This window comes from Bos javanicus, chromosome 27 (genome assembly GCF_032452875.1).
Source record: "Bos javanicus breed banteng chromosome 27, ARS-OSU_banteng_1.0, whole genome shotgun sequence".
Lineage (NCBI taxonomy): Eukaryota > Metazoa > Chordata > Mammalia > Artiodactyla > Bovidae > Bos > Bos javanicus.
In genome coordinates this window covers 31,244,511-31,266,381 of record NC_083894.1, presented here as the reverse complement: position 1 = coordinate 31,266,381, position 21,871 = coordinate 31,244,511, and the positions used below count along the sequence as shown (strand labels likewise).

General features: G+C 42.5%; 1 protein-coding gene across 1 annotated transcript in view; it reads right to left on the bottom strand.

Annotated features, from left to right (window-relative positions):
- The window catches only part of UNC5D (unc-5 netrin receptor D), a 643,560-nt gene that overhangs the window by 95,015 nt on the left and 526,674 nt on the right, over positions 1-21,871 (bottom strand). The window contains exon 8 of the mRNA XM_061404454.1: positions 13,566-13,598. Coding sequence (XP_061260438.1) covers positions 13,566-13,598 — 33 coding nt within the window. The remainder of the gene's footprint in view (positions 1-13,565; positions 13,599-21,871) is intronic.

The window sequence follows — 21,871 nt, the reverse complement described above, 5'->3', positions numbered from 1 at the left end:
AGGTCTCCTGCATTGTGGGTAAATGCTTTAACCTCTGAGCCAATTCCACCTTGCCACCCTCCAAATGCTCCTTGTTGTCATTAACAATGACAGCATCACATTCTTCAGTAGCTCTTACTGTATGCCAGGCACTGTTCTAGTCTTTTATTTACACTGATTAACTCATTTTAATCCTTCCAACAAACTTGTAAAAAGGTGCCAATTTAAATATCGAAACTGAGGCCAGAAAATCACTTGTCTTGCCCAAAGCCTCATGACGGTTAAGTAGCAGAGCTGGGATTCAATCCAAGGCAGCTCGACTCCGGCTCAATGCCTATCCAGCTGTGAACCTCTGCCCTGGTCGCACTGCCTGATACTGAAACCGCACACAAGCCCCTGTGTCCTTGTCTTCTGCACTAAGACGCTGACTCAGAAGTTAACGATTGGGAAATGTGAAGATGTAAAAACAAACAATGGCTGCTGGGCTGGGGAACTGAAAACTATTTAGACTCTGAATTTGCCACCTGGCAGAATCACCGAACTACCTTTTCCCTAAAAGATACAGATAAACACTTGACATGTAGGAAGCAGGCCCCCACCAGATGAAAACTGCTAACCACACGAACACAGGCCCCAGATCAGTTGGAACCATTAAGCTGATGATGCTGTTTCCTTCTCACCTCACCACCAGTCAGAAGAATGTCCATGAGCTGATCGCGTCCTCTTTGAACCATGACTATACAACTCCTCACTACCCTCTCCAGGGCAGGGCATGCAGACTTGAAGGCATTACCTCACTGTGGCCCCCTTTGCCTGGCAAAGCAATAAAGCTTTTTCTTTCTATTTCACCCAAAACTCTGTCTCCGAGATGTAATTCAGCACCAGCGTACAGTTAAGTCCCTTACATATGAGCCTTCAAGGTGTGAAAGTCTAAAGATGCAAATGTGCCCCGTTTGCTAGCTATTGTACTGTATTACGTATTAGTACTTTCTAAGGTACTATACTGTAAGATTTAAAAAAAAGTTCTATTTTTTGTGCTTGTTTTTTACGTACTATTTGTGTGAAAAGTATTATAAACCTATGACAGTAGAGTATTATATAGCCAATTGTATTAGCTGGGTACCTAGGCTAACTTTGTCAGACTTACAAACAGAGTGGACTTACAGATGTACTCTTGGAACAGAACTCATTCGTATGTGGGGGACTTACTGTACGGAGGCTGAAAATTTCACCAACAAAACCTCTTGATGGCAAGGGTAACCCAGTAATGGAGCACTAAGCTTGTGCCTGCTTCCCTGAGAACCGCAGGTATGATCATATTCTCATGCTCACAATCAAATCTATTTGCCGTAGAAGTATTCTATTTCTTCTTTTACAGATGGTGGTACAGGTTCAGATAGGGTAGAGGCCTCTTCATGAGAAAATGGCAAAGGTAGGGTTTGGACACCCATCTGTCTTCACTCCCCAGTGGTCTAACCATCACAGGATGGCCTCCGCACCTCTCCTCCCTGCACTGGCTCGACTATCCCTGCTGCAGGAACCCACCAACCAGACTGGTGGGTATCATCAAAAATCCAGTGCTCTGCAAACCCACCTGGGCTTCTTTGCAGCCTAATAATTATTGTATTCATGTCCCACGACCTAGAACAACTTTTCATCAACAGTTACTCTGAACTGCGTTTACTTTTTTCATCACCTCTGCTTCTCACTGCCCGCTTTTCCATGTGAGTCCCCTTCCCTCCAGCACACACACACCCTCCCCTGCAACTCAAAACGCCTCTGCTCCGTCCTGTGCTTTCCTTTCCCTCTCCCTGTTCCCTGAACAGCTGCTCCTCCTCTGTGTCAGGCCGGCTCTGGTCTGCCCTCTCCTGCCTCCGCAGGGACCTGGCCTCATTCATTATTCCCTTTTGGTCTCGCATCTTTCAACTTTGCCTCCACACCTCTGCCTTGCCTTCTGCCTCCAAACACAGCCTGGTCTCCCTAATCACCTCTACCCCAATCCCTCTCCTGACTTATTCCCTGACAGATCTCTGAAAGAGGCAGTCTCTTTTCATATCCATGAAATCCTAAGCTCTTTGTTGAAAAGAATTATAAAAAACATTTTTAAAACATTAAACCTTTCTTGATCATAATTTCCCTAACCAGTTAACCTCTATCCCTGTTGAAGTAAAAGAATAAATAGAAAACACACACAGGAGGAGGAAGTACTTTAGGAACTATAAAAAGTTACACTACACCAAGAAAAAAATTCATCCTTCAACCAAGCCAGAAAGATATGGCTTCAACTAAGCCAACATATATGATATTGCATACATGGAAAAAACGATACAAATGAACTTATATAAAAAATAGATCCATAGACATAGAAAACTAATGGTTATGAAAGGGGAAAAGGGAGGGGATGAGATAAATTAGGAGTTTGGGATTAACAAATACACAGTACTATATATAAAATAGATAACCAACAAGGACCTATGGGATAGCACAGGGAACTATACTTAATATTTTGTAATAACCTATAATGGAAAAGAATCTGAAAAACAAAAGATAGACATATATATATAGAAGTGAATCACTTTGCTGTATACCTGAAATGAACACAACATTGTAAATGAATTATACTTCAATAAAAAAATACACAAAATTAAAAAAAAATAAAAGTAACCACTGTTGATAGTATATTTGGGATCTTTCAGGAACAAATTGTAATTTTCCATTTGTTTTTTTACCATTAATTCTGACTTTTGCCCAAACCACTGTTTCCTCCTGAAGATTGTTCACAACCACTCCATCAGACAGTGCTAACTACTACTTTGATGCCTAACAGTCTTAAATCAGGATCTTTTGCCTCCACTCCTGTCTGAAGTCCTCATCCTATATTTCCTCTGGCGCAGTGGATAAAACCACCACACCACTGTGCGTTGTGCTAACATCTCAAACTTGTCATCTGTTTTATAAGGTCACCATTCTTATCTCTTCAAGTATTTTCCTGAATTCCCCTTTTCTAGTAATGACATCATCAGAGACCAGGCGTGAGCCTGAATAATCACCTTTCCTTTTCTGCCCATCAAGCCCTTCCCCAAATGACTCACACGCCTTCCTGAAACATCCCCAGTGCCTCTCACATCTCAGTTTCGACAGCAGGCACCCACATGGCACAGCCTCATCTACCCTGGTACCCAGGCCCCAGTCTTTATTCATTCTGAACTGTTAAACTCATGGCTTACTCTCCCCAAACACAGTTCTGGTTCTGCCACTTCAAAACCTATCAATGACTCTTGAGTAGGCATCGAGTTCACTCTAACAGTGGCTTCCCTTATGGCTCAAGATACTTTCTACTCTGCCCCAACCTAGTTTTCAACTGTTTTCACTCATTTATCCTCTATATGGACCCTCCAACTTCTGCTTCATTGGCTGTACTAAGGCCTTTGACTGTGTGGATCACAACCAACTGTGGAAAATTCTTAGAGATTGGAATACCAGGCCATCTTACCTGCTTCCTGAGAAACCTGTGCCAGTCAAGAAGCAACAGTCAGAACTGGACATGGAACAACGGACTGGTTCAAACTGGGAAAGGAGTATGCCAAGGCTGCATATTGTCACACTGCTTATTTAACTTCTACACAGAGTACATTATATGAAATGCCAGGTAGGATAAAGCACAAGCTGGAATCAAGATTTCAGGGAGAAATATCAATAAGCTCAGATACACAGATGCTACCACCCTTATGGCAGAAAGTGAAGAGGAACTAAAGAGCCTTTTGATGAAGGTGACAGACAAGAGTGAAAAAGCTGGCTTAAAACTCAACATTCAAAAAGCAAAGATCATGGCATCTGGTCCCATCATTTGATGGGGACTACATGCCGAAGAATTGATGCTTTTGAACTGTGGTGTTGGAGAAGACTCTTGAGAGTCCCTTGGACTGCAAGGAGATCCAACCAGTCCATCCTAAAGGAAATCAGTTCTGAATACTCCCTGGAAGGACTGATGCTGAAGCTGAAGCTCCAGTACTTTGGCCACCTCATGCGAAGAGTTGACTCATTGGAAAAGACTCTGATGATGGGAGGGATTGGGGGCAGGAGGAGAAGGGGACAACAGAGGATGAGATGGCTGGATGGCATCACCGACTTGATGGACATGAGTCTGAGTGAACTCCAGGAGTTGGTGATGGACAGGGAGGCCTGGTGTGCTGCGATTCATGGGGTCGCAAAGAGTTGGACATGACTGAGCGACTGAACTGAACTGAACTGAACTGACATGGGGAAATAACGGAAACACTGACAGACTTTATCTTCTTGGGCTCCAAAATCACTGTGGATGGTGATGGCAGCCATGATATTAAGACTCCTGCTTCTTGGAAGGAAAGTTATTACGAATCTAGGCAGTGTGTTAAAGAGCAAAGACATCACTTGGCTGACAAAGGTCTGTATAGTCAAATCTATGGTTTTTCTAATAGTCACGTATGGATATGAGAGCTGAACCATAAAGAAGGCTGAGCACCAAAAAATTGATGCTTTCAAACTGTGGTGCTGGAGAAGACTCTTGAGAGTCCCTTGGACAGCAAGGAGATCAAACCAGTCAATCTTAAAGGAAATCAACCCTGAATATTTATTGGAAAGACTGATCCTGAAGCTCCATTATTTTGGCCACCTGATGCGAAGAGCCATCTCACTGGAAAAGACCCTGATGGGAAAGATTGAAGGCAGGAGGAGAATAGGGTGACAGAGGATGAGATGGTTGGATGGCATCACCGACTCAATGGACATGAGTTTGAGCAAACTCTGAACATAGTGAAGAACAGGGAAGCCTGGCGTGCTGCAGTCCATGGGGTCGCAAAGAGTCAGACATGACGGAGCAACTTCACTGGTTCCCTGGTAGCAACTGAACAACACGGACCCTACTTTTTAGGTGAATCTGATTACAGACCTCACTCGAAGATATTATGGGTTCAGTTTCAGACCACTGCAAAGAGCAAATATCGTAATACAGACAGGCACAGCTTGCTTGGTTTTCTGGGACATATAGAAGTTATGTTTATACTATACTGTAGTCTGTTAGGTGTGCAATAGTATTATATCTAAATGAAACAATGGCTATACCTTAACTAGGAAATACTTAATTGCCAAAAAAAATGGTAGCTATCATCTGACAATGCAGAGCTGCCACAAATCCCAACTTCTTTAAAAAAAAAAAAAAAAAGCAGTATCTACAAAGCACAATGAGGGCTGCCCAGATCCATTTTCTTCAAGTAGACTTTGTACTTCAGTAGACTTCTTTTTGTTGTTGTTGTTCAGACATTTTGCTTTTACTGAAAGGCTCCCTCCTCCAATATTTGTTTTAATTCTAACCATTCTCCCGAGATTGACAGTACAGATAATCTATTTAATAAAATGTTTCTTGAGAATGCACATTCAGACATGTTTTATTCTTTTCAGTAAAGTTGCCAGATTAAGCAACTACAAATATGATTAAATTTGAATTTGAATTAAATTTGAATTTCTGATCAAGAATGTATAACTTGAGGAGAAGTATTTCTCATGCCATATTTGCGACATGCTTATGTCAAAAATGTATTCACTGCTGATGGGAAATTCAAATGTAACCAAGGGTTCTCTATTTTATCCGGTAATTCTGCCTTTGGATTGCAAAAGAACTGTCCTTTTCCCCATCAGGAAGACCAAGGTAAAATGAGAAAGAGACTCAAAAAGCAGGATTTGAAATCCAGCCCTTAAGATGACTTCACTTTCATTTTCTACTCTGGGAATTCAGGATATAAGTTCTAACTTTGAATATAGTAATACGTGGGGAGATGGGACCTGTGAATTCACATTTTTAGCAAGTACCCTGAGTTATTCTGATGCTGAAGAACATTATATTCTATCACTTATTCACTGTGGCTGTGCTTAGTTCCAGGGTATTTAGTGAAGGAAACTTCATCATGTCCAATAAGGTCAACGATATTCTTAAAAATGGTCATAAGAAAAGGCATACACTTACGATGGGATAAAAATTAGATAATAAAAAGATTGCAAGCAGTAAGAAGATTACAAATGTTGCACATATGCTCAGGTTGAATTAATTCACAGTAGGAATGATTCTAAAGGACAAACAAGTCATGCAATTTGGGGAAAATGCTATATTTATGTGATGGAAAATAATCAGCAGGAGATGAAAAATGATGGGTAAAATAGAAAAAAAATTATCCTGTAAAGCATGGCTAGAAGATTAGCATTGATGCCAATCACCTAATGTTAGTTTAAAGACCTAGAAGTCTGCTGAGAATTTAAAGATATTAAAGCTCAACATTCAGAAAACTAAGATCATGGCATCTGGTCCCATCACTTCATGGGAAATAGATGGGGAAACAGTGGCTGACTATTTTTTGGGGCTCCAAAATCACTGCAGATGGTGATTGTAGCCATGAAATTAAAAGACACTCCTTGGAAGGAAAGTTATGACCAACCTAGATAGCATATTCAAAAGCAGAGACATTACTTTGCCAACAAAGGTCCGCCTAGTCAAGGCTATGGTTTTTACAGTGGTCATGTATTGATGTGAGAGTTGGACTGTAAAGAAAGCTGAGCATCGAAGAATTGATGCTGTTGAACTGTGGTACTGGAGAAGACTCTTGACAGTCCCTTGGACTGCAAGGATATCCGACCAGTCCATTCTAAAGGAGATCAGTCCTGGGTGTTCATCGGAAGGACTGATGTTGAAGCTGAAACTCCAATACTTTGGCCACATCATGTAAAGATTTGAATCATTGGAAAAGACCCTGATGCTGGGAGGGATTGGGGGCAGGAGGAGAAGGGGACGACAGAGGATGAGATGGCTGAACGGCATCAGTGACATGATGGACATGAGTTTGAGTAAACTCCAGGAGTTGGTGATGGACAGGGAGGCCTGGCGTGCTGCGATTCATCGAGTCGCAAAGAGTCGAACACGACTGAGAGACTGAACTGAACTGAACTGATGGTTCAATGTGGGCTTCCCAGGTGGCTCAGTGGTAAAGAATCTGCCTGCCAGTGCAGGAGCCACAGGAGATGTGGGTTTGATCCTGGGTCAGGAAGATTCCCTGGAGGAGAAAATGGCAACCTGCTCCAGTATTCTTGCCTGGAAAATCCCATGGACAGAGGAGCCTGGCAGGCTATAGTCTATAGGGTGATGAAGAGTTAGACATGAGTGCGTGGCTGAGCGAGCATGCCTGCATGGTTCAAGGTTGCAGATAGTTCTATGTGTTCAAGGTACCATTCAAGTCTATACAGCATGAAAAAGAATGTCCAACCTGCCAGTATGGACTCTGCATCTTTTGAGGAGTTCTCTAACCCAAGAATGTGTATTCCCAGAATCCACATTATTCCACCATAGATGAAAGCAGTGTACTTAGGGGAAAAGATGTAGAGTGGATTGTCAGTAAGGCGACGAGAAATACCTAATTTCTAGTCTGTAAGGACACACTGGAGAAGGAAATGGCAACCCACTTCAGGATTCCTGCCTGGAGAAGTCCATGGACAGAGGAGCCTGGTGGGCTACAATCCATGGAGTCGCAAAGAGTCAGACATGACTGAGCGACCAACACACAAGGACACATTGGGGTCATTCTTTGATAGAAATGATTCTGGGAAACTTCCCGTTTGGACTGTCACCTAGCACCGGGCACCAAATAGATGATTATTAAATACTGCCTCCTTACTTCCCCTCTTCTCAAATCACTTGTCATCTTGTACTTTGTACTGAGGTTGTAGGAAAGAAACATTTCTTATTGTTTCCTTCACGCTTCACGGGGCCAAGACTATTTATACAGAATAATTGTGCAATAAATATCTACTACACGAATGAGTTAAAATAAATACATAAAAGCAAAGTCTTTATTTTCACCTTAACAATAAAAGCCTCAGTGAGGAGTTAGTGGGAAGATGTAAGGCCATAATAATAAGTATGGATTGAACATCTAATACCTACTACTGCGTGCGTGCTCAGCCGCTAAGTCGTGTCTGACTCTTTTGTGACCCCAGGGACTATGGCCCAACAGGCTCCTCTGTTCATGGGATCTTCCAAGTCAGATTACTGGAGTGGGTTGCCACGCCCTCCTCCAGGGGATCTTCCCGACCCAGGGACTGAAACCATGTCTCTTGCATCTCCTGCATTGGCAGGCAGGTTTTTTACCACTGTGCCACGTGGGGAGGGTGGTAAATGCCACAAGCATAAGGGTGAACAGACCCTATACTGTCTACCAGATGACCGGAAGGATGTCTATCAGAGAGGGAATTCAGCCTGGGATAAACGCAATGAACATACAGGGTAGAAATAGGGAAACTGCTTGACAATCGGCCAGTTAGAGGTGTAACTAACTCAGCCTTTAGGGGCTTTGCAGAGGCAAGACCCAAGCCGAAGCCTGAAGGAAGGATTCATTCAACACAGTAAGATTAGGTGGAGGGAAAGTTTTCTGGCAGACATAACAACATATAAAGGACTATATGCCCAAATGGGCCCAGGGTGTTCAGAGAACTAAGAAGCTTTGTTTGGTGGAAGAATATAGGAAGTTGATAGGGTAGAAAGGGAAATACCTAATGATTAAGCAGCTTGAGAGAAGCTGATATGACTAAACAATGCCATCTGAGACCAGATCCCATAGACAGTAGATACCTTGTACTTTATCTTAAAAATAATGTTCAGCTCTTGTAAAGGTTTAAACATGGAAGTGATGTGACCAGAATTGATGTTTTTTTTTAAAAGATCAGCTAAACTGACATCAGCCAACTCCAGATACTGGAAGCTATGGTAGAAATCCCGGTTAGGAAGAAAGCTGTCCCGAATATTCAGTTTTGTCTGGACACCATTTTCCTTTTACTTGGCTTTTCTCTCATTCGCTGGCTATTACTTTTCTGTCTCCTGTGCAGTAACTTCTGACCTGCCCTATATCTCAGTGTGGATATCTTTCAGGGCCGAGGCCTCAGATATGTTCTCTGTTCACACTCATTATCCAGTGATCTCATTCAACCTATTGGTTTTAAATATCCTCTGGACACTGACAAGCCCCAGATTTATGTCACTGCTAGGATTCTCCTCTGACCTCCAGACTCATATATTCAACTGACTGTTTAAGAAGTATCTTAAATGTAGCATTTATAACACTGAACTCTTGAGTCTCCCTCCAGATATGCTAAACCAAGTTCGCCCCAGATCAGTAATGGCCAGCCCATCCTTCAGGTTGCATAGCTCAAGTTTTGGAATCATTCCTGATGCTTTTCTTTCTCTCATACTCTATCTAATGCATCGGCAACTCCTTTTGACTCTGCCTCCCAAAGATATCCAGATTATGGACCTTTTCTACAATTTCCAATGTTCTCTATCCGGCCCAAGCCACACTGATCTTGAATCTAGGTTATTATATAAGTTATATTGTAATAGCCTAGATTATTGGAATAGACTCTTGTTATAACAGATCATTGTAACAGATCTCCTTGTTTCTGCTCTGGTTCCCTGTATGTTTACATTCCATGCAGTGGGTAGAGTTTATCTTTGAAAATATTAGGTCACGTTACTATGAATAAACACCTTCAATAGCTTTCCATCTCACTCACAGTAAAGGTCAAAGTCGTTACCACGGCCTATAATACACTTGGTACTTTCCCCCCATGCCCCACTTCTGTGACCTGAGCTATTATGCCTCTTTCCTTTGCCTCTCTGCTCAGATACCTAGCCTAATTGTTCCTTGGATACCACAGCAGCCTCCCATCACACAGCCTTGGCATCCCACTCTTCCTTTGCCCTGGATATTCTCCTCCCAGATATCCAGAATGTCTGTTCCCTTGCTTTTCTTCAGGTGTCTTCTTTAAGGTGATTTTACTGCAGAGACCTTCTCTGAACAGCTTACACAAAAAAAGCAACACTCCCTCCATCCCTACCTGAGCCTCTTCTGCTTTATTTCTCTTAATGACACTTGTCACCACCTCCATGGCACCAAGCCTTCTATATATAATTTTCTGTGTTTTTTTTTTCATCTCCCTCACTAGATCTGCAGGCTTCATGGGAGCAGAAACTGTATCTGGCAGGCTCAATACTGATTCTCCACCACCTAGAACATGTCCACGCCCATGGGGGATACTCAATAAAAAGATGCCGAATGGAGGGAGGGGTATGGAAGACAGAAAATGGAGTGAATTGGTGAACTTGATCTATCTGCGTGGCAGAATGGTTAGATGGTGGTGATTCACTGAGTACTGGGCTGGAGAAAGGAGAGGAAAAAGACAGCAGTCTAGGCGGCTGTGCAGGTGTGGGACCCTACCGAGTTGAAGGCACAGCATTCACTGAATGAGAGAAGATGGGAGGAGGCCCGGGTTAAAAACAGAGACAGAGAAGGACGCATTCAGTTTTGAAAAAGCTGAGATCTGGGTAACTGGGAGACATTCAACTGGCGAAATCCTGGAGGTAATTGACCAGGGAATGGGATTTGGGCTTAGTGTGTGTTTCTATTAGTTACCAAACTACGTGGGAAGGAGATGGAGAAAGAATACATTCTGAGCTGTTTTCTAGGGGGGTACCTGACTCCTTTTCATCCCTAAGGTGAACTTGCTGAACCAGCTGCTCCTTGGGGAGCTTCTTAGCAAAGCCTCATTCCCAAGCCTCCGGGAGTCTCACTGTATGCATGTGACCATTTCTCAGCCTGACTCCGGGGGTGCGTGTTTGCCATTCAGAACCTACTATATTTTACTGCACTTCCTGACATTGTTACACAACATTTATTGAAAGCACATTTGATGGTAATGAAGTTTCTATTAACTATGATTAAATCTCATAAAGCACCTGAAGATAATTTAAGATGTGCAGAAGCAGAAAATGAAACATTCGGTTTAGTACATTAGGAAACGTAATTGATTAAATTATCTCATTTACAATAAGTGCTTTCATGAGCGATGCCGAGCACAGATTTCCCCCAGTTTGTCATTATGATTTGCCAACAGGTACCTTCAGACTTCACTTTCTTTTCACACCTCCCCACGACTCAGAGCCGGTTCCTCAGTCTGCCTCACATGGATCTGTGCAGGAGGCTCTGAGAGATGGCTTCCCCCCGCCCCGCCTTGCAGAGGATCACGTGCACGGCTATATATAGGGAAAGGTTGTTTCTCAATTATCTTCATAATTGACTTTGATTTTGCATCAGTGATGATTCATGGAGTCTTCGACGAAGCCCCCCTTTTCACCAAACAAAACTGCAGCCTGCCTCTGTATGATGCACTCCTAACCACGCAGCGTCCAGAACCCTGATCGCGTGCCTCTGGGAGCCTTCTGCAATCACATTGATTCTGTTAAGGTTTTATTTTTAGAAAATCACAAATTAAAACAGTTTAAGCGAGTCTGCAGCAGTATCCACCAATTAAGCACGGTGTACAGGAGTGAGAACCCCAAGCAAAAACTCATTCAGGAAGTCCCTGAGGACCAGAAATAGCTCCTGGGGGTTTCATGGCTGGATGTACAGATGTAACCAAATTAGAACAGCACTGGACTCACAAACTAAGCGTGAAATTAATTTTTAAAAAATACACATGCAGGGTTCCCTGGTGGCTCAGTGGTAAAGAAGCCACTGGCCAGTGCAGGAGCCACAGGTTCAATCCCTGGTCCGGGAAGATCCCATATGCCACGGAGCAACTCAGCCTGTGCATGGCAACTGCTGAGCCTGTGTGTGAGAGCCCAGGAGCCGCAATGACTGAAGCCCTTTCACCACAAGAGAAGCCACAGCAATGAGAAGCCCACTCAGGACAACTAAAAAGTAGTCCCTGCTCACGGGCAATTGGAGAAGACCTGTGCACAGCAACGAAGACCCAGCACAGCCACGAAATAAATAAAAATATCTTTGAAAACATACACACATATTGGCTGCCACATGGCTACCCATAATTTTGCTTGTGCTTGACATGGGGACCAGGGGATGCGGGGGCGGGGCACTCTATGATCAGGAGGCATTGGTGAAGGATTCCACTTACTCCAGGGAAACCCTGAGGTCTTGACCAGATAAATATTCATCGACCTGCTCCTTCTCCCTCTCTCCACATGTGCGCACGCACGCACACACACACACAACACACAACCAGGGTTCCACATCGTCTATCTTCCTATGGAGTTCCAAATCCACCATGCATGACTTAAAAGCCGCTGCCCATGGGCAGCAGATGCTAGGGAAAACAAATTAAGAAAGCTTGTTTCTGTTGTTTGGCGGAGTTCTCCGACTCTGGAAGTCATGGCACCCTTCTATCTCAAGCCTGCCTGGAGCAACATCTGAAATAGGAACATCACAGGTTTAGTGTATCTTTTTCTCTGACGCCTCCTGACCCTTGTTCCCTGGATACCAATTTCTGTCTATCTTCAGGGGTCTTAATTCTTTCAAAGAAGGTGGCTAATAAAAGCTGTTAAGTCTCCCAAGCTATTTGAATTTTAATACCCTAGGATTTAAAAGATCAAAAGCTGTTCGGTTTAGACTAAAATGGGAGATACTAGTCAAGAACATCTTTCACAAGCTTTACAAACCAAACTCTCCCAGTGCTAAGAGCTACACTGCTGATGCCCTTCCAGGTGGACTTTGACATCTATATGACACCCTGATATACTTTACATATTTCTGAGAGTCACTAGGGGAACATAGTAAAATGTAGATTCTCAAGAGCTCTCCCTGACCCTGTACCGGGGATTCAGATTAATTTGTTCTATTTTTTTGAGGGTCATATTTAACCAGCTTCCACCATATCCCAAGATTCTGATGCATGTGGTTGCTTATCTAAGTTTTGAGAATATTTTTTTAAGACACTGGTTCTCAATCTGAGCTTCACATTGAAATCCCCTAGGGAGCTTTTAAAACTGAGGATTCTTGGGTTCTAAATCTCTTCTCATGTGATTTCCCTGGGGTGACAACCCAGGAACTGGGATTTATAAAAGGCTTCCAGGTGGCCCCTAAGTTCAGCCAGGTCTGAGCACCGTGAGGCTGAAGGTGGAGCTGCCAATCATTCCAGCTGTGCTCCTTCCCCAAATCTGGTAGATGCCCAAGATGGAGGGAAGGCAGAGTCTTCGCCAGGAAGCAAGCCAGTAGACAGAGAGCTCCAGCCAGCATCTACCCCTCCCCCCCCATTAGGTTCAATTCCTGGCTATTTCACTGTGGCTCTTAATCTAATCAGTTGCCATGGATTTCAGGGTTGATCTCTCAGGCGCCCCCTTCCACTCCTAGATGGAAAGTTCTGTAATCAGGCTACTGTCCAAGGTTGCTCTTGTGAAAGCCTGTACTGACAAATATTTATAAATTTTAATGAGATAAATCTCAGAAATAAGAGTCCTAGATGACATCTGTAGAGAAATGGACTGCTACCAGTGGACAGAATCAAAGCAGAGATTTAATCTGAAGGAGGGGAGGGGTGTGCATATTTCTTTTCCATTTTAACCTCTGATACGTGACTCCAAACCCAACAAGAAGAAACCTCCCTGCAAGAGCCCTGGATCTTTCGTAGGAACTGCAATTCTGTTTGGCTTCTAAACAAATATAACAGTAAAGCAGCAAATATGAGAACAAATGATATCCGCAAGAGGAAAAATAACTTACTTTGGGGTTTTATTTCATGAAGAGGTTTTTTATCTAAAAGAAAGAGAAAAAAAAAAAAAGAAAGTTGCATTTAATAAATTCACACGGAGCAGATATATATTCTATATCCCTTCACGTCTACCTCTATAAAGGAAACACTTTCTTTCTGCAGACACTATGGATTATGTTGTTCCTATTTTTCCTTTTCATTCTAATTTAAAAAAATTTTTTCTCTTTGGCAGTATTTTTTCTAGGATGATTGCTTCATTCTTTTAAAATAAAATTCCCTCAGGCTTACTAGAGTTTCTCTCTGTTGCATTTGCCAGATTCTTATCAGCATGATGAGAGCAGTGAGCTTGCAGCCTGCCCTGTTTTATATCTAGCCAGAAGTCTGCTCAGGTAAGGAATGCATTTCACTACATATGATGGTAGAAAAATGAATCATGAATAAATATTTAAAGGGATCCCGCATTGGTTTGCAGTTACCATGGCCTAGGTAAATAGTTCCAAACTCTGCTGTTTTTTTTTTTTTCCTGTTCTTGTTGGGTATAGATGTGGTATAGTGAGTGTGTTGAAGGTTTGTTTTTAAGAAATTATGTTTTGTTTCAGATCTCAATTATCTGTTAAAATGCGGATGATCTTAATGGAAAGGTGTTCTTCTGATCCTGGTATTGAGCAGGGCAGTGGTCAGCTGAGATGGATACAGAGAAGAGACACTCAATCTTTTCTAAAGTGAGCTAGACATATTTATCCTTATATTTATCCATATATTCTTTTCACGTCTCTTCATCCACCATCTTCCTGCCATCTTCCATCACTGAATAATTCGCAGTCATCTTGCAAATCACTTGGAGACACGGTGCCTGGGACTCTGTCTGCCTTACACCACAGTCCCTCCACTGACCACTGCCCTGCCCTTGGTCCCATCCCAGGCCAACACGACTCTACCACCAGGCAGAAACCCAGGAAGACTACACTTCAGACTGTATGTTAAATTCCAGAGGATCTGCAGGGTGCGTCACCCTTCTCACTGGTGGCTTCTTAGGGTGTCGATGGAACCCCATCAGATGGCAAGCACAGGGACTGTTGCTAACATTCAGAGAGTGCCATCAAGTAGGGGACCTTGAAAGGTCACCCTGGGTTCTCTCCTTCCCCTGTTAGCCTGAAGGCAAGCCAAGCAGGGTGAGACACTGTCATTCTGGATTATGTTTTGAACGGAATCAAATCTCACACATTACATATCTGAGAACTTTGTAAATATTATCTGGCTGACTGCATCTTAACCCCTCCCAGGCAGACAGTCATAGCTAGGCTCCAAATCCTTCATGGAATATCTCTTACCCTAGCCCGCTCCTGCCCTAAAGACTGATTTTGACAGAAAACCCTTGCCATGTGTTTCAGATACAACTCTTGTGTATTTTGCCATCTGTTTTGTGATGGAGGTAGCTTTTAAAAGTTGTGTGTAAATCCTACTTCTGCAAATGGACCACCATTGTTTTGTTTTGTTTTGTTTTACAGTAAGGGGACAGTTCACTGACTAAGGGTGATTTCTGGCCAATCTTTTTTAAAAAGGAAATCCTGGATCTTCTCTGGTGGTCCAGTGATTGGGACTTCATCTCCCAGGGCAGGGCGTGTGGGTTTGATTCCTGGTTAGAGAGCTAAGATCCCACATGCCTCATGGCCAAAAAAACCCCAAAACATATAACAGAAACTATTATTGTCACAAATTCAATAAAGACTTTAAAAAATGGCCCATTCAAAAAAATCTTGAAAAAAAAATCCTCACAAAAGATAATTTGTTTAAATTGATATGATCAGATTCTTACACAGTCAGGTTTCTTTAAGCCCAAAGCTTGCATTTCCCTGACTGCACAGATTCAATGCCATATTAGTTTTCCTGAGAGCAGGTGGAAACTCCCAAGGTCCAGATGCTAATGCACTCAAGAATCAGAATAAAACGACTTTGGTGGTTTTAACCTGACTTCAGTTTTTGCTTATTGCACGCTATCGGAAAGCATTTGGCATGGGCACAGCCCTGCTGGCAGGCCAAGGCCGAGACATCTGAAAGTGAGGCATTGCTAGGGCCACTCAAAGAGACATGCAGAACAGCTGTTCGGAGCTCTGGCTGCGCTTAACAGTATTTTCTTCCCACTAAACCACAGGAATGAAGATTATGCCGGGTAGCAAAATGAAAATCAATTAAAAACAGGTGAGATATATAACTACTTTTAGGAAAAATACATTGAATATAGCTGTAAAAACAAAAACAAAAACGGGGTGGTTCTACCTGGTACAGTTCTGAAAAATGAGAAGTGTGGTTGGGGATGAAAATTCCAAGGTTAAGGACCCCGGACAGAGGACCACACTGTTCTCTGACCTCGCGACCTCCAGCTTTGGGGTCGTCATCACTGGCAGTGGGATTTGCGCAGACTCTCGGGATCAGAAGTCTCAGGTTGTCTTCATCTATCTCTGTGACCTCAGTGTTCCCCACAGTAAAGTGGGAGAAATAAGGTTCTTAAAGGTTGGATCCGGGGATTGAACAGAACCCGGAAGCCATGAAGCAGAGGGCTAGCACATGTTTAGCATTGATAAATAGTAGTTTATAAGTAATACTATAACTTTAACTTTATAAATATGATCATCATACTCGTTCAGAGGACACAAGTGACCCACGTGCTGCTGCATGGGAACCAGGCACAGCTCCAAGTCAGAAACTCTAGTGAATTTCAGGGGTAGTTGAACACATCAAGAAACATGTGCCTAACGACTTCCCTGGTGGTCCTACGGTTAAGACTCTGCGCTCTCAATGCAGGGATCCCAGCTTCAGTCCCCAGTCAGGGAACTCAGATCCAACATGCCCCAATTAAACATTCCACATGCTGCAACGAAGACCTACATGCCAAAACTAAGACCCGGCGCAGCCAAAAAACCCAAAACCCCCAAACACAAAAGGAATGTGTGCTGACTCCTGGCCTCTGCTTGCTGGCACCAAGGGCAAGTTGCAACTTTACTCTGATATATAAAAAGGACAGGGACAAGAAGACCTCCATGTGCCCTAGCTTCCACCCCTATAAATCTTTAGAATAACTACCAAAGACATTCCATACAAATCCACATAAAATGAATTTCAGAAACAGAGTTAAGTGTTCAAATGGCTGCTTCTCTATCATTGGTGGCAATGCTAAGATCTGGCACATGTGTTCGCCTGCATCTTCTCATGGGAAAGGTTGGAAGTCACTGGTGCCCACGAGGGCTTTAGTCCCCTGGCATCAGCATCAACACTGGGTTCTGCTGTACTTTGTGAAATGCCAGTATCTCATCAGCAAGCTGCTCTCAGAGACCGTTTTCCTAGCTTGAAATGTCTGATTAGAGATTGTTCTACCGTGAGCTCCAGCGAGGGCTCCCCACTATCCGCCCCCAGACCTCATGGTGTTATGCAAGAACAGCCCACCTCACGGGTCATGTCCTTTCATTCTCTTTGCATAATTATTTTCTCACAAGGCTCAGGGCCATGCAGCTACTGGCCTTGGTCAACCAAATCGTGTTTTAATTTCACCTCTCTCCAAGGCCATGGTTCAAATGACCCCTTTAGTAAATTAATCTATGAAAGCCGTGGTTCTTCACATGGGCTGCACATTACAATTATCTGGGAGGTTTTTGTTTTTGTTTTTTAATACCCATGCCTGGGCCATCCTCCAAGAACTTCTAATTAATTGGGATTTGTGTATTTGTGATTACTGAGGGCACCCCCACTTCCTAATAAAATCCAAGGCTCTGTGTACTCTACTCTGGTTCCTCTCTGCCTCTTTAAGAGGCTCTGGGGCAGCTGGAGTGTACAGATGGGTCCAGAAGGATCTTAGAGGCAGAGAAATGTAATTCTGAGCCAGTGGCAGCTGATCTGTGGTTTGGGGAAATCCTACCAGTTTTCACAGGGTCTAACATATACACCAAGAATATCTTCTGGGTAAATGGAAATTGATAATAAGGAATTATAACTCAGTCTTCTAATGATTTTGCTAAAGATGTAAAAGCTAAAGAGCAAAAAAGTGTTTCTTAATAGCATTTTAAATTGTTATGCTTTCTTCAAAACTTTTTTTTTTATTTATAGTTACTGCAGTTATTATATCAAAAAAAATAGATAAGTGCAAGAAAACCCCGCCTAATTCCACCATCAAGAGATAACCACCATTATGCTAAATGATATATACAAGTCTAAGCTCTTTTTTCCCTTGTGATTTTATATGTGTAAAATGATATGCACACATAGATGCTTCTACATATATTAGCAGAAAACCACATGAAATTGATCGACAATAATTGATCATTTTTACCCTCAAAGACATGGAACTGTCTTTTATATATTGTTCTGCAGCCTGCTTTTGTCTCAGTGATGTACTGCAAATATTGCTTTGTGTCTCACTATGTGTGTGGTGAGAGTATGTGTGTAGAGGTGTATATGCATATTTATACATAAGAGAAAGGAAGGGAAGGGGAGAAAGAGACGCAGAGGCAGAGAGAGGGAGAGAGAACAATCTACCTCTTTATTTTTGGTGGTGATTCATTTCTTTCCCACCTTTCTTTAATTTTTGGCTCCCTTTGTTATACAGGATGCTCCCAAAGCATTTCCATGGTATCCATTGTTCTTACAAGCTATTTACGGTTGCATTCCTACCTTCCCACCTACCTATCCACCCACATCCAGTCTTATCCTTTCTCTGCCAGGGAACAAACATGGCCAGCTACGTGCAGCCCACATCCTCCAGATCAGAGCAAGCAAGACCGAGGAGAGATGCCATGTGTGTAGAGTGGGTTTGTGGACCATTACGCTGCGGAGATGTCGCAAGATGACAGATGCGGATGGAGTGTTCAGTCTCCAACCACAGACTGGGCAAGGGGCTGCCCTCAAAACCTGTGTCTTGCGATTATTTGAAATTGGCTCCTATGGGTTTTGTACACCATACACATTTCTTGAGATTCAGCCATCAAAGCCACTCTGTGTGGACCAAATACCCACCAGGAGAGACCCTGGCATAGCTCTCTCCTCAGGGCAACAGTTGACACATGTCATTAGAGCTCATGATCACCATTCTTTTCACTAAACCAGACATGCCCCCTGTTTTCATCTTCAAAGACCACTTTTATTATTTCCTTCTTCATTGACCATGTGGATTGATGAAGGCTTTGGAGCCTTTTTCACCACCCCCCTCCCCAACATATGTCTTGAATTCAATTTTATTTTAATTGACCCTCCAATCTTTGTAATCACAAATTATTTAGCGCCAATTCTAAAGTCTGTGGAAGAGTCAGTCTTCTTTGCCCATTCTCTCTGGCTAGGTCATTTGCTGGAATAGTTGTCTAGCATCATTAAGCAAGAATCTACCATGAATCTACATTGCCTCCGAATTGTGGCCAATTTATCTGCCTACCTTTATGGTTTTCTATTAACTGGTCCCACCCCACCAAATATGACTCAGTTACCACCGCACCTCAAGAAAAATCCATGTTCTCGTCTGATCAATCCATGAACTCTCAGTGCTTCTATCCAAGCTGTTGCCTCTGGATGCCCTCCTCCCTCCAAACCTCCTACGTAAACATGTCCTGTCTCCAATGCATAGATCAGTTCCTGCTTCCTTCATGAAATCTTTGGTGATTACTACTCTGTTCAAAGGCATCTCTCCCTTCTCTGGACAGTTTATCTTACTTAACGTCACTAATATACCAAGCATAGGTTTGTCAAAATACAGTACTTCATAAGTGTTCATTTGATTTTATACTTCTGTCATCACCATTAGTTATGGGTTCTGAAGAGGAAAATCATATTTAAAAGAATGAAATAATGCCATTTGCAGCAACATGGATGGGGCTAGAGATGATCATACTAAGTGAAGTAAGTCAGAGAAAGACAAATATCATGTGATAGTGCTTCTATGCAGAATCTACAAAAAATGATACAAATGAACTTATTTATCAAACAGAAACAGACTCACAGACTTAGAGAAGAAACTTCTGGTTTCTAGGGGGGATGGGTGGAGGGGAGGGATAGTTAGGGGTGGCCATGTACACACTGCTATATTTAAAACGGATAACCAACAAGATCCTACTGTATAGCACAGGAACTCTGCTCGATGTTTTGTGGCAGTCTGGTTGGGAAAATAGTTTGTGAGAGAATGAACACAAGTATATATATGGCTGAGTTCCTTTGCTGTCCACCCGAAACTATCACAGCATTGTTAATCAGCTATACTCCAGTGTGCAATAAAAAGTTAAACAAAAAGACTATGAAACAGATATTGAACTCTAATCAATTGTATGCTTGCAGAAGTGTTTAAGAGTGAAATGTACCTATGTCTACAATCTATTTTGAAATGTATCAAAAATAAGATGGGTTGATAGAGGAACAGGTTTATGATAAAGCAATATGCATGTGTGCGTGCTAAGTCACTTTAATCGTATTCGACTCTTTGTCACCCCATGGACTGTAGCCCGCCAGGCTCCTCTGTCCATGGGATTCTCTAGGCAAGAATACTGGAGTGGGTTGCCATGCCCTCCTCTAGGGGATCCTCCCGACCCAGGGTCTGAACCCAAGTCTCTTGCATTTCCTGCATTGTTAGGCAGATTCTTTAACATTCGTGCCATCTGGGAAGCCCAAAGCAATACAGCAAATGCTAATTGTAGAATCTAGGTGATACAGACTCTTATGTGTTTGAATATATTCATATTAGAATGCTGGAAAATTTTTTAACATGCTATTTGCTTGATTACTGATTGGAGGAAAAGAAGTTATTGATTATCACTGTGCTTCATTTCCACATGCTTTCTGTCTTCCTCAAAGACATTAATTAAGAAGCAGTGTTATGCTCTCTGAAGTTGCAGGAAATCCCAGGATCTGGTGGACCTGCTTTGTTATTACTGGCAGATAATTGGATAAACACGAGGTCTGCTCTGCATTGGCAATATTGCCACGATTGAGTGTGTCAGGCAGACCCTGAAGATGACAAGCAGACATTCTATTTTATTCTCCTGTGGACGCTGGAAGTTCACTAAGGCTCTAGGACACGTAGGAACACATCACCAGTTCTTGTAAACACCCTGAAACTCTTCAACTCTTCCGGTGATGGGAAACACAGCAAAATTACAAGAGTGTACAGCACAGCACGTCTCTCTTTTTGCTCTTTTCACTTCTTAATTTCCACTTCGCGTTTTTCTCTTTTTTTAAGGTCCTGTTCAGAAAGAACTCTTCGGTGACTGTATTTACCCCATGTGTTACTTCAGTTAGTTCAATTCTTGCTTCTTCTCCCCACTCTCCAGCCTGTACAGACCATCATAAGATCTGCTGCCCCTTTTAAAATGAACTCTTGAGCAGAGTTCCCTGTGCTATACAGTAGGTCTTTTTGGTTATCTATCTTACAAATAGCAGTGTCTATATGTCAATCCCAACCTCTCAATTTATCCCTCCCTATGGGAAAAGAATCTGGAAGAGAAAAGATACATGGATATATACAACCAGATCACTTTGATGTGACCTGAAACTGATACGACATTGTTAACCAAATCTACTCCAATACAAAATGAAAATTTAAAAAGTGCATTCTGAGCACATCCAGCCAGGTAGGACAAGTATAGACAATAGGAGGTTTTGAGAGAGTCCTCACAGGCTGTCCCAGGTGGTTTTGTCTTGTTAGAGGAATTGCTGGCTTCCTCAGAGATAGCTGGGTAATTAGAGAAAAGTCCAGGACTGGAATGGCAAAAACCCTCACCTGAATAAAAACCTGTAAGATTTGAGATGTACATGAATGAATGAACATCAGTTCTATTGATATTTTCCACCAAAGAACTGTTCAAGATCTCATCATATTAATTTGGGGAAGTCAGCTGAGTACTCTAAGAAACAGTTCATGGATGTGACTTCTGATGACAAAGACCTTCCAGAATCGCACCCCAGCTGAAGCACAAGATTCACATGCCATGAGTGACTGTCTTCCTCCCTCTTTCTTTTTTCAAATTTGACATCTCTCTAAGGAATATCTTTTGTATTTCCTAAACTCAGACAAATATGTATCCATAATGACCATACTTCCAGGGAGCATTTGCATATTTCATTTTTGAACTAAATCATTTCAGTTTCCAAATTTCCTACCACCTCTGTTATAAAGTCCTATCCATTCCCACTGATTCTGTGTGAGTTAGTGTGTTTTCTTGCTGGATATACAGAGTACAACATGCTTTGGGGTCACTGCAAAGACGTTTAAGCACGTGTCTACACTTTCTTATCAGCAGTTGGCCTCAAAGTGATAAAGGGCGATGTTTTGAACTCTGCTCCAAGGGAA